The sequence below is a fragment of the Odocoileus virginianus genome, unplaced genomic scaffold, assembly GCF_023699985.2.
Source record: "Odocoileus virginianus isolate 20LAN1187 ecotype Illinois unplaced genomic scaffold, Ovbor_1.2 Unplaced_Scaffold_43, whole genome shotgun sequence".
NCBI lineage: Eukaryota > Metazoa > Chordata > Mammalia > Artiodactyla > Cervidae > Odocoileus > Odocoileus virginianus.
In genome coordinates, this window is record NW_027224305.1 from 20,979 (window position 1) to 34,823 (window position 13,845).

At 40.5% G+C, this 13,845-nt stretch overlaps 1 gene segment (V, D, J or C); it reads left to right on the forward strand.

Moving 5' to 3' along the window:
• Window positions 1-8,195: 8,195 nt before the first annotated feature.
• LOC139033722 (T cell receptor alpha variable 12-3-like) lies at window positions 8,196-9,644 on the forward strand. The segment is given in 2 exon segments: window positions 8,196-8,426; window positions 8,638-9,644. Coding segments are annotated over 2 exon segments (462 nt in total).
• Window positions 9,645-13,845: the final 4,201 nt, after the last annotated feature.

The window sequence follows — 13,845 nt, forward strand, 5'->3', positions numbered from 1 at the left end:
TCAGTTTTAATGTTCTTTTATTTTAATCAGTAAGGTTTTTGTCATTACACATTTTGTAATAAAAAAATAAGATTAGAAAACATCAGAGTACCTCACAGAGAATAAGAACTAATATTTTCATAGAAGTGAAAAAGCTAGCTTAAAACCCAACATTAAAAAAAACTAAGATCGTGGCATCTGGTCTTCATGGCAGATGGAAAATAGATGGGGAAATGGTGGAAACAGTGATAAATTTTATCTTCTTGGGCTCCAAAATCACTGCAGATGGTGACTACAGCCATGAAATTAAAAGATGCTTGCTCTTTGGAAGAAAAGCTATGACAAACCTAGACAGCATATTTAAAAGCAGAGACATTACTTTACTGACAAAGGTCCATCTAATCAAAACTGTGGTTCTTCCAGTAGTCCTGTATGAATGTGAGAGTTGAACTATAAAGAAAGCTAAGTGCCAAAGAATTGATGTTTTTGAACTGTGGTGTTGGAGAAGACTCTTGAGAGTCCCTAGGACCGAAAGGAGATCAAACCAGTCAATCCTGAAGGAAATCAGTCCTGAATAGTCATTGGAAGGTTGATGTTGAAATTGAAGCTCCAATACTTTGGCCACCTGATGTGAAGAACTGACTCATTGTAAAAGATCCTTATGCTGAAAAAATTGAAGGCAGGAGGAGAAAGGGATGATGACAGAGGATGAGATGATTGGATGGCATCACTGACTCTATAGACATGAGTTTGAGCAAGGCTTGGGAGTTGGTGATGGACAGGGAAGCCTGGTGTGCTGCAGTCCATGGGGTTGCAAAGAGTTGGACACGACTGAGTGACTGAATTGAACTGATCTTTTCCTAAAATAAGATGTATTAAACAAAATTTGGAAAACACTGTTCTGATCTAGGTTATCTTCTAACTTGTCTCTTTTCTCTCAAAGTGTATTACTCAGAGTTTTGATACTCAAAATATAGACCAGCAATATTAGAACTTGTGCAGAATGCCAGGATCGACTCCAAATCTACTGAATTTGAATCTTCATTTTAACAAATCCCCAGGTGATTCTACCACTTTGAAATTTGAGAAGCACTAATCAAACTGGTATCAACAGTGGTTTTTTAAGTATAAATCAAAGTTGTTGCCACCTACCTAAATGCTTCTGTGGATTTCTATTGCCTCTAGAATAAAATACAAGCTCTTGGCTATGGTATACAAGACTCTGCACAATGTGACCCCACCTGACCCTTCAATTTTAGTTCATAACTCTCTTCCCTGACTCTCTGTGCAGTCATAATGCTGATCTTTCAGTTTTTTAAACTTGTCACGTCTTGTCCCACATTGGGTCTTATTCTTTCATTTGTCTTCAGTTTTCCTCCCCCAGATCTTGGTGAGCCTGACCTATTTTCATCCTTCAGGTCTCAGCTCAAATATTGCTTGTCTATGTTTGGTCGCTAAATTGTGTCCAACTCTTTTGTGACCCCAGGGACTGTAGTTCACCAGGCTTCTCTGTCCATGGGATTTTCCAGGCAAGAATATAGAGTGGGTTTCTATTTTCTTCCCTAAATATTACTACTGTAGAGAAAACCTTCTGACTTTTGCTGAACTTCCTGACTAATGTAGCCATCCATAAACCTTTTCTTAACTCTGTATCAAACACCCTGGTCATTTCACAATAGTAATAACCATAATGAGCAGGCATATTTTTGATTGACATGTCAATATATTCATTGCTAATAATTCCAATTAGATTATAAGTTCTGTGAGGTCAGTATTGTTGTGTGTTTTGCTCATGGTCTTTACTCTTAGTGTGTAGAACAGGGACTGGCCCATAGTAGTCATTTGATAAATATCTACTAAACATATATTGCATGGGGCTTCTCCCTCTTTTCTTTCCTTTTCCCTTCTTGTCATTTCCACCCTTGAAACTCTTAACTATATGTATATCCTCATTGCTTGTTATGTGGTATAATTCAGTTATCTCTGCCTCTTACTTGAAGACTCAGGTTCCAGCCTTCCTTTGCTCAGTAGGCTCTGTTAAATAATTAGATTCACACAGGGTCTCAGTCTGTCCTCAGTCAACTGACTTCACTTTATCAGGTGTAATCTCAATGAATTGGGTCAACTTGAAACCTAGAAACCCTGCAGTGAAATATCTAAAAGAGAAAAAAAAAGACATGTTCTAAAGACTTTGGAAAATATAAAAGGAATTTCAAGTCAAATAATTATGAGCACACGTCAAAATTTGATTTCAAATTATTGCAAGAGAAAGTCTCAGGAAACATATTCAAATAATTAGCCTTGGTAAAAACATTTTACTGGAGATAAGATTTTTTTTTAAAGCTTTAATTAGAGATCATAATTATGGTCAGAAGACTGGTTCATATTTATTCTACTTTTGATTGTATACTGGTATTAGATTCTTCACATGATTAATAGTCATTTGAGGGTGTAACACTAATTTCCCAGGAGTCTTTATTTCATTAGGAAATGGCAACCCACTCCAGTACTCTTGCCTGGAAAATCCCATGGACAGAGGAGGCTGGTAGGCTACAGTCCATGGGGTCGCAAAGAGTTGGACATGACTGAGCGACTTCACTCACTCATGTAAGAGAATTCCTCAAGCATTTCATTAGAAATAATAGTTAAGTCCCATGTGAGGCTATAAAGAACATCCTTCAGAAAAGATCCATTTTAGAACAGTTTGGGGAAACATTTTTCTCAAAAGTAATTCAAGTATTTATTATAGTGTCTGTAAAGATTGCAGAGAGGGTTTCGTCAGGTCTTGATCTTACTTCAGAGAAGGCAATGGCACCCCACTCCAGTACTCTTGCCCAGAAAATCCCATGGATGGAGGGGCCTGGTAGGCTGCAGTCCATGGGTCACTAAGAGTCGGACATGACTGAGTGACTTCACTTTCATTTTTCACTTTCATGCATTGGAGAAGGAAATGGCAACCCACTTCATTGTTCTTGCCTGGAGAATCCCAGGGATGGGGGAGCCTGGTGGGATGCCGTCTATGGGGTCTCACAGAGTTGGACACGATAGAAGTGACTTAGCAGCAGCAGCAGCAGCAGATCTTACTCCCTTACAGGCTAATAGCTTGTTGTTTCTTTGGTGCTATCAGTAAAGTCACAAATCCTGTGTCAGAGATGAAGGATGTTATTACTTAGGACACAGCAAGCAGCATGAACACTAGCATATTTGCTTCAGTTGCCTTTGTCCATAAGTCTCTCATGGTGATTTAAGGGGTGTAAATGGATGCTATGCATGCGAAGGGATTGTCACAGCTGATGAATAGCGAGCTTGGGAAATTCATTGCTATTTTCACCAAGCAGTAAGCAAGCTCATTCTTTGTCTCAGAGAAGACATTACCCCATCCATCAAGGTTACATGCTGCAAGCACAACTCTGAGAAATGGTTCAGGTTGAGTGGTAATGACCTCACATTGTTGGTAAACCCTGAACATCATGTAGACTTATAAGAGACTCACAGCGAACTGCCTTTCAACAACATTCACTTCATGGTTCTAAATTGTATTAGTTTCTAGAAATTCTTCTAGAGAGTTTGCCACTCCATCCACTATTCTGATTCTCTGAATGACAAAGACTGAGATTGAATCTATTTGAATATTCTCTAACAACATGTAATTAAATCCACTGTTAGCAGGGCTTCCCTTGTGGCTCAGTGGTAAAGAATCTGCCTGCAATCCAGAAGACACAGGAAACACTGTTTGATCCCTGGGTTGGGAAGATACCCTGGAGCAGAAAAAGTGACCCATTCCAGTATTCTCACTTGGAAAATCTCATGGACAGAGGAGCCTGGCAGGCTATAGTCCATGGAGTCATAAAAGAACTGAATACAGCTTAGCGAATAAACAGCAACAGTGAGCAGAAATTCATACAGCAGGATGAGGCCAGACTGCATGATTAAGCTCAGTCATGTTTCCTAGGATTCCAGATTCAGTCAGCTGTGAATAAGTTCCAGGATATAAACAGCTTGGATGTAGTATAATATTCATTATGATCCATGCAAGAGAATTGGACACACTGGTCTTTGGTTTAATTTCTAAAAATGGATCAAAGATCAGCCATCCTTCCCAACGGAGAGATGTTCTTTCTTCCCAAACACAAACATATAACTCCAAAGGAGACATATTGATCCAGTTTTAAATTTATTGTTAAACTTGATTAGAATCATCATTAAATCACTTATTAAGTTATATGAGCAGCCTCATTCATGAGGCATAATTCAAGATGGGCAGACATCAAAAGCATATGCATTTGAACTGCCATACTGAAACAAAGTTGGGCTGATTTATAGGTTTGTACACATAGGGGGTTGGGAATCCATGTTGAACAGCTTCCATTGATGATGTCAGACACAGAACAGTCTAGGACAAGCCATATTCACATCAATGTTTCTGTTTTCACAGACCATATGGTTGTTCTGCTTAGGCTGCAGTGCTGGGTCTAGCTTACAAAGAGAGCATGAACAGTCTTCCCTTCCAATAAACACAAACTTTCCAGGATCTAAGGTTTTCCCTTCTCTAGTACTAGGGTTGTTGTTCCTTTTCCACTACCACAAAATTGGTGTGATCATTCTAGTAGCTATAACTATGCCATTTTTCCTAGTCATTTCCTAATCACACCCAAAACATTTGTATAGAATGATAAGGAGCACGAGGAATAAGGGCATTTCCACGCCATTTACAGAGATCATTTATACTCACCACCTTGGGCCTACTGGGCCATTTAAGGGAATTCTTAGAGCAGTATACTCAAGTAAACCATAGTTATCTTCACAATCTAGGACCATATTTATTCAACAGGAGAATCTAGGTGCTGAACAATAATTCAATAATTTTAATACCATTTTGACTGGCCTACTGCCAAGAAGGTGGACTAGCCAAGCTGGTCAGAGGTTTGCTCTTCAGGGAAAGAAGGAAGCATCATACTTTCCACTTCTGACAAGCTGTAGTAGGTGTTTTTTTTTTTTTTTAAATTCAACCTGTTGAGGACAGTTAGAAACCCTGGACCACATGTGAAAGAAAGACTTAAGAATTTGGAGGGAAGTCAGACTAGCTCAAGAACCTGGGGCTTGAGGAATGATAGGGCAGTTAGTTTCCTGAGCTTCCTTTTGAGTCATGTAACCCAAGTGAGTCCTGGAGAAGCCAGGAACCTGGAAACGCCAACAGATGCAGACAAAAAAGGCCATGGAAAGTCTTCTCTCTGCAGCCAAAGGCCCAGGAAGAGGCCAGCTTAGAAAGACAGGAAACTTTAGCACATTAATCTAAAAATAGAGGCAAACACCACAGAAATTGTGCAGCAACTGAGCAAACGCAAAAGTAAAAGGTAACAGATGCCTGGTAGGAAAGCTCTGTGGTATGTTAACTTACCCTGTTCCATCTTTTCATCACTGGATCCATGACAGGTTTTAGATAGCTGCCTGCATCCCCAGTGTGGGTTCCTGGTGGTGGAGGGAGCAGAGCTCTTTGCCATGAAAGAACAGAGCTTGACTGCTCTAACCTGTCTCGGGGCTCCCTCAGGACTAATGCAAAGGGCTTGTCTATATGTCACATAACAGCACTCTCTCAGGGCAGAGAAATTGTTATGCAGACAACATTTTCTAAGAAAAATTCAACCGTAGATTTGAACAGGCAGAAGAAAGAACTTGAAGATAGGTTGATTGAAATTATCCAGTCAGAGAGCAGAAAGAAAAAAGAATGAAGAAAAATGAACTGAGACTAAAGAACCTGTGGGACTTTGTCAGATTTTCTGACGTAAGTATAAGAGGATTCCCAGAAAAGGAGGAGAGTGAGAAATAGCTGTGTGAGTTTTGTGAAAAGCAATGTTCTCTTAAAGAAAGGACCCCACTGTTAGCATCTTCTCCCTCATCCTACTTCCTACATAGTCGTCGGTGGGAATAGGGAGGACCTGACCAGTCCATCTTTGATGGATACTGTTTACCTAGTTCTCGAGCAGAAACGGACTTGCTGCATTTCTGGTCTCTAGCCACTAGCTTCTACAAAGGCATGAGGCAGCAGGTGAAATGAGAAGGAACAGTACTTGTCTGTGCTTCTTTTTCCATTAGACTCGATTAAGTTTCTTGCATAGGTAGCCCTCTGATAAACCTGGTTTGCTGATTAGGGTACAATAGAAAGGCAGAGAGTGATTGTTGCTGTTCTTGTCTAGTTGCTAAGCCATATCTGACTCTTTTGGGATCCCATGGACTATACTTGCCAGGCTCCTCTGTCCATGGGATTTTCCAGGCAAGAATACTGGAGTGGCTTGCCATTTCCTTCTCCAGGGGAATCTTCTCCACCCAGGGATTGAACTGTCTCTTGCATTGGCAGGCGGATACTTTACCACTGAGCCACCAGAGAAGCTCATTAGAGAGACTGATACCAGACCCATAACTTTGGAGATGAATCCTGAGATGCCAGGGCTGTGTACAAGAAGAGGGATTAGACCCATGAACAGGTCCTTTGGATTTTATTTAAAGTCTAGGTGCTGAAGGCTGGTTCATCTACTACTACCATCAGTCCAAGTAAGCAATGTTTCCACACAGATATGCCACTGGTACAAAATAGAATTTAGAATTTAGTCCTTGACTTTGTTAAAAATACACCCAAGTTGTGAGCTGGAAACATGTTTGTTCAGTCAGATTTTAAGTCATTGTGTCTTTTTTTTTTCTCTCATAGTTTTCAGTAAATTCTAAGCAATTTTTTTAAAACAGATAACCTGATTTTATTTATTTATTTATTTATTTTACTTTACAACATTGTATTGGTTTTGCCATACATTGACTTGAATCTGCCATGGGTGTACATGTGTTCCCCATCCTGAACCCCCCTCCCAACTCCCTCCCCATCCCATCCCTCTGGGTCATCCAGTGCACAAGCCCCGAGCATCCTGTCTCATGCATCAAACCTGGACTAGTGATTCATTTCACATATGATAATTTACATGTTTCAATGCCATTCTCCCATATCATCCCGCCCTTGCCCTCTCCCACAAAGTCCAAAAGAATGTTCAATACATCTGGGTCTCTCTTGCTGTCTTGCATACTGGGTTATTGTTACCATCTTTCTAAATTCCATATATATGCATTAGTATACTGTATTGGTGTTTTTCTTTCTGGCTTACTTCACTCTGTATAATGGGCTCCAGTTTCATCCATCTCATTAGAACTGATTCAAATGTATTCTTTTTAATGGCTGAGTAATGTCCCATGGTGTATATGTACCACAGCTTACTTATCCATTCGTCCGCTGATGGGCATCTAGGTTGCTTCCATGTCCTGGCTGTGATAAACAGTGCTGCGATGAACATTGGGGTGCACGTGTCTCTTTCAGTTCTGGTTTCCTCAGTGTGTATGCCCAGCAGCAGGATTGCTGGGTCATATGGCAGTTCTATTTCCAGTTTTTTAAGAAATCTCCACACTGTTCTCCATAGTGGCTGTACTAGTTTGCATTCCCACCAACAGTGTAAGAGGGTTCCCTTTTCTCCACACCCTCTCCAGCATTTATTACTTGTAGACTTTTGGATAGCAGCCATTCTGATGGGTGTGCAATGGTACCTCATTGGTGTTTTGATTTGCATTTCTCTGATAATAAGTAATGTTGAGCATCTTTTCCTGTGTTTGTTAGCCCATTGTGTCTTAAGAGGATTCTTTTGAGTTAGACTAGATTTCTTTAAAAATAGAGGTGGGGAAATAAGATAGGAAGTGTCTGGCCTGATATGAAGAAGAGCTACACAGATCCCCTGAATCATGAGAGCCTCACCCAGACTTCAATCATTAGAATAACTTTTTGTCAGTGTGAGAGAGTGGCCATTTGATAAAATTGCTTCTAATCAGACAAGTGTTGCCATTTGATGTAAAACACACATCTACACATCACTCTATCGCCACACACATTGACTTGGACCATATGCTTCTCAAATTTTTAATTTAACTAAAGTGGCAAATTTTTATTTTCATCAGTTCCCATAGTAAGGATCTATGTTTTGAATATTTCTTTGATCAGGGTCTAGAGTCCACAAGATGGCAGTGTCTTCTCAGGGACCCTATTCATGTATTCCTTCCTGTGTGTGTGTGAGAGAGAGAGAGAAAGAGAGAGAGTGAGAGAGGGAAAGAGAGAGCGAGAGAGCAAGAGACTGAGAGAGTGAGAGAGAGAGCGAGAGAGGGAGGGAGAAAGTGGGAGGAGAGAGGGGGAGCTCAGTGGTGTGTTGTATGCATAGTGAAAAAAGTCTCTTTTTTCTTTGGTAGAACAGGCTCTTTTTATGATTTCCAGAGCAGAAGAATTGAAATGTCTGAGCTCAATTTGTTTTTGTTTTTGTTTTTTTTTTTAGGACTTAAAATTTGAATCCTCAGTGAACCAGAGGAGGCAAGAATGATGAAATCCTCAAGAGTTTTATTAGTGATCCTGTGGCTTCAGTTAATCTGTAAGTTTGGGGCATTTCTATGGGACCATAAAATATACTATTTGGAGTCATTGTCCCTTCTAGACTCATGGAGAAACATGAACACTATTTCCCTTAAATAAGGGATGCTAGAGGTGGGAGGTCTGTGAAAAGATAACTTGAATTCTGGAGAGGAAGCATCCACGACCTAACCAGTCTTCTTTGACTGACCATTCACTGTCTGTTTGCACAGCGGTGAGCAGCCCACAGAACACAGTGGAGCAGAGTCCTGCATCTCTGCCTGTCCCAGAGGGAGCCGTCGCCTCTCTCAGCTGCACTTATTCTGACAGTGCTTCTACGTACTTCGTATGGTACAGACAGTACCCTGGGAAAGGCCCCGAGTTTCTGCTCTACGTGTATGCCGACAAGGACAAAGAGGAAGGAAAATTTACAGCGCAGGCCACTAAAGCCAACAAGCATGTCTCCCTGCTTATCAGAGACTCCGAGCCCGGCGACTCAGCCACCTACCTCTGTGCAGCGAGCACACAGTGCTCCCCAGGCACCGGCAGCCTGTGCCCAAACCTGCTGGGGCCCCAGCAGTGCCTCGTGGAGAGCTTAGGCTGCAGGGCGCAGACATCCTGTTACCTCTCTAGATGTAAATGAGGATAAGAGTAACAGTGTAGAAGGTCTGATTGATTAGGGAAGTATTTTCATAATTCTGAAACAGTTGATTCTGAAGGGAAATTAAAGATGCAGTTTGGTCTGAATGACTGAAATATTTTTCAATCTTCTCATTGTACTCTAGTTTTGTACCATAACTTTACTCACTGGAATTGGTATTATGATGATTTTATATATGACAACAACATTTTAATATGATAACTGAGATACTCCCTCATAGTTCCTGGTACATTTCACTATTTCCCCATGTAGTTATTCAAGGTGCTTGATATTCATTGCTTTAGAAAATAATGGATAAACATAAATGCAGAGTCTTAAAAGTTTTTTTTTTTTTTTTTTAATGTGGACCATTTTTAAAGCCTTTATTGAATTTGTTACAATATTGTTTCTATTTTATGTTTTTTTGCTTTTTGGCTGTGAAGCATGTGGGATCTTAGTCCCCAGACCAGGGATTGGAAGGCACACAAGTGGAATGAGAATTGGAAAGTCCCCCTGTGTGGAAGGCCAGGTCTTAACCACTGGACCTCCAGGGAAGTTCCAGAAAGGAGTCTTAAAAGCAACTATTTTGAAAAAGTGGTAAGTCATAAATTATTTTAGTTATAGGTCTGCCACCTCATCTTCACCTTCAACTTCAACCACATTGATGGATTAGATGCATCAAAAGGTGAGAACTGGTTGAAACAAAAAGCCTAGACCGTTGCAGGAATTCAGATCAGAGGTTTATGTTACCATTTTTGAGTAAAGGCTGAGTAGAACTCAAAGTTCCAGGTGTGAGCCTTGTGGGAGAGTGTATTGATTCCTATGTATTTGAGTGTGGCTGGGGATGGTAGAGAGAATAAACTACAGCCATAGAATGTCCCATTCCCAGAGCAGGGTGTAGGGGTACAGATTTCCTGAGAAGGATCTCTGAGTAACCAATGTTATGGTGATTAAAAACCTACATGGATCAGTTGTCAAAGACCATACAGTATTGAGGATGCTTTAGAAAATGTTGGTGAGGGGAGCTGGGAATACCAACAAAGATATGAATACCCACCCTCTCCTGACTCACCGGTGCTGTGGAATTGTCTTATAACTTATGCCAAAGTCCGGGAAAAATGTTTGTGATCTGATGGAAATCAACTGATGCTTTTGAACTGTGGTGTTGAAGACTCTTGAGAGTCCCTTGGACTGCAAAGAGATTAAACCAGTCAATCCTAAAGGAAATTAACCCTGAATATTTATTGGAAGGACTGATGCTGAAGCTTCAACACTTTGGTCACCTGATGCAAAGAGTTGACTCATTGGAAGATCCTGATGCTGGGAAAGATTGAAGGCAGGGGAGAAAGGGATGACAGAAGACGAGATGGTCAGATGACATCATGACTCAATAGACATGAATTTGTGCAAGATCCAGGAGATGGTGAAGGAAGGGAAGTCTGGTATGCTATAGTCCATGGGGTTGCAAAGAGTCAGACATAGCTGAGTGACTGAACAACAACAAATAGATCCAGGGAAAAAATTAGGAGTCACAGTCATCGTAAAGCTGGAGTAGTGGTCTGTTAGACATGAGATTGTTTAGTCCAAAGAGCATGAAAATGTAGGAATGACTAGTTAAGATTTTTACTCAGTTTTGTTCACATAGTCACTGACGAGAAGGTGTAAAAGTATAAAAGGCTACAACCCATGGGGTTGCACAGAATCAGACACAACTGAAGCAACTTAGCATGCAAAGGATGTAATCTAATCGAATTTGCTTCAAATTCTCAGTCTGGAAACTTATGACTCAGAAATATTTCCAAATCATGGAAAAAGCACTTGAAAGGCAGTGAGAAAGAGCATGAAATGTGTTGAGCTCAAGATACTTGAATTCTCTTTCCACTTGTGTGTCTTCTGGTGCCACAGGAAAGAACCTGGTTTGTGGTGCTGGTCTGATTATCTTTTGTTGCTAATGAGTGACTTGATTTCAGGCTATACTCATATATATATTTCAGGATAGGTTTATGATTATGTGAGGTAGCATATTGTCTAAGGTTGACTTCCTTAACAACGCCAAAGTTGGGATTTCTGACACCCATCTTATTTTGAGAAAAGCAAGTTAAGTGGGGAGGGGAAGAGGGTAAAGATGAATGTGGCTAAGCTGAACTCTTGATCCAGCCTGACTTCACTGGGGTCTCTGGAGCATGAAATGCCCCACAGAATTGGTCCCTCCCACCTTGAGTCAAGGGGGTCATACACCTGATCTTAGAATAAGGCACTCATTGGAGCATGGGTATACTCTACTGGAGAAAGGTGATGTTTATTGGTGTAGATCAGTTTTCTGGGAAAGAGGGCAGCTATGAGCCAAGCATAGCCAATGCTTGCAGCAGCTAGGAATTGGGTCCACTGGCCTGGAAAAGGGGGTCTAGGTTGAGCACCAACAGTGCCTACTACTAGCATGGAACTCTCTTGTCATATAGGTGCATTCAATAAATGGTAGACTTGAAAATCAGTGTATTTAAAGAGTTAATTTCTTTCTCTATGTCTTGAAAGTGAAAGTGAGTCACTCAGTCATGTCCAACTCTTTGCGACCTCATGGACTATACAGCCCATGGAATTCTCCAGGCCAGAATCTTCTTGTTAATTGGGAAAAGTGAAAAGTGAAAGTGTTAGCTGCTCAGTTGTGTCTGACTCTTTGTGACCCCATGAACTGTAGCCTGCCAGGCTCCTCTGCCCATGGAATTCTCCAGGCAAGAATACTGGAGTGGGTAGCCATTCCCTTCTCCAGGGGATCTTCCCAATCCAGGGATTGAACCCAGGTCTCCCAAATTGCAGGTGGATTCTTTACCATTTGAGCCACCAGGAAGCCCTTTCTATTTCTTACCAATCTGGAAAAATTAAAATAAGTTAGAGTAAAGAATGTAAGAGAGAAAAACTAAAAAAATATAAATAACTATTATTCAAAGCTAAGACTTCAGATTTTTTTAAAGTAGTGACCAAGGAACCATTATATTATTCTCTTAGATCCTTTGGTCATTCTCCAAATACACATTTCCATATGAGACCATAAAACACAACATTCTGCCACCACTTTGGTTCCAGGTATAAGAACTCTCATATTCACAGTTGATGACTTGGTGCATCAAGATGTGGAAAGAGATGCCATCTGTACTTATTAATGGCTAGTGTTACTTTGTTCTTGGTTTATATTTAAGAATGAAGAACTGGGTAGTGGGATGGACTTATGTCATTGTGTCCCTGTTCTCCGCAGAGTTTCTTCCTGAATGGGATTCTTGGCCAGTAGTCTGGCCATGTGGACTTACCATGTTACTTGGCATGCTTCTTTTTAGGATGAATGAGCAGGGAACTGGTTATTAACTTGTTTCTTCCTCTCCTGTCCACCTAATAGCAGTTTGAAGGTGGCTTAGCACTGTTAAGTACTCACAGGAAAAAATAGCATTCCAGGTGCTTTATTTCAACTTGAGTGAACATCAGGTGCCCACATACAGGCTAGCCTACTATGCTTCTCACATGTAAGTCCAGTAGCAGGGAGACTAGTATAACTATTCCACATATTGACCTTCAGTTGGTCCCCACGTGCTGTCCCTCCTGCCCTCCATCACACTTATGCTTTCTCAGTCCAGAATCTCTATAGGTTCCTAAGGACTAAGTTCCTTCACTGGCATATCCAATAAAATCTTCTCATAGTTCATTCTGGGCTGTGCTTTCTTCCTCTCTGTCTCACCCAACAGAATGCTCACATCTACTTTTTGTCTTATGGGAATTGTTGATATTTTTCATCTTTTTATTATTTTCACATTATGGTTTTAGTATCATCCTGTTTATACTTGTAAATTTCATTCCAGTGGGAAGTTTGGTGAGAAAGGAGGAGAGTACATATATTTGATCAGATATTTTGAATCATATAAAATTTCAAACTGACCCTTTTATTTGGTCTTACATGTGAAAGAATATCTATCAACAGGATCAAGAAGTAAATAGAAGTACAAGGGAGAACTGATTTCAAACTGGTACAAGTTAACGGAGTGCTCAGAAAGAAGGAAGTTGATTTGACCTTGTCAAAAGGACCCCCACTGACCAGACTTTCATTTCAGCTGAGATTTCTCTGCTTAATATTTTCAACACTAGATTTCAGTGTTCTCTATGCTAAAATAAGTTGGGTAGGGAAGTCTTTTCCTTCTGGAGTTGCATCTTATTATTAGACCACAGAAGGAGTGTTCCTTGAACAGACCCTCTCTCCTATCTGCATGGGATGCTGATTGCTTTGCTATGTTGAGTGTCTGTGTCAATTTACTGCCGTGTCCTCTGTACCTACAGAAGTTCTTCTCATTACTGCTCTCCTGGTTTCACTCCTTCCAGCTTTATTGGGTTTATGTAAGTGTACTCTTCTTTTTCTCACAGTTCTTTCCAGAATCATTTATTTGTGTGCTATATTTTCTTTACTGCTAGAATGTAGCTCAGGTTTCTCTGCAGATACTCCTCTGTTGACATTCTCCTTAGTGTGAGGTCCCCTTCATTTGGCACAGTATACCTGTCTGTTCTGACCATCAACAATTGGAATGGGACTCTCCCTTTCTGCACATAAACATGTGGTGCCCAAGTCATTTTTTTTCATGGTTTTAACAAATATCGACGTTGTTCACCTGAGACTGAGTCATATTTAGACTTTCTGGCTGATAAAGAAAATTGTTGTTTTTTTATTAATTTGCATTGATTAAATAATTAATGTTACATGTTCCATTCTGATGTTAAATAAAAGTCTCTGATGTAATTTACTCTTCCCCTTTTAGCACCAAACTAA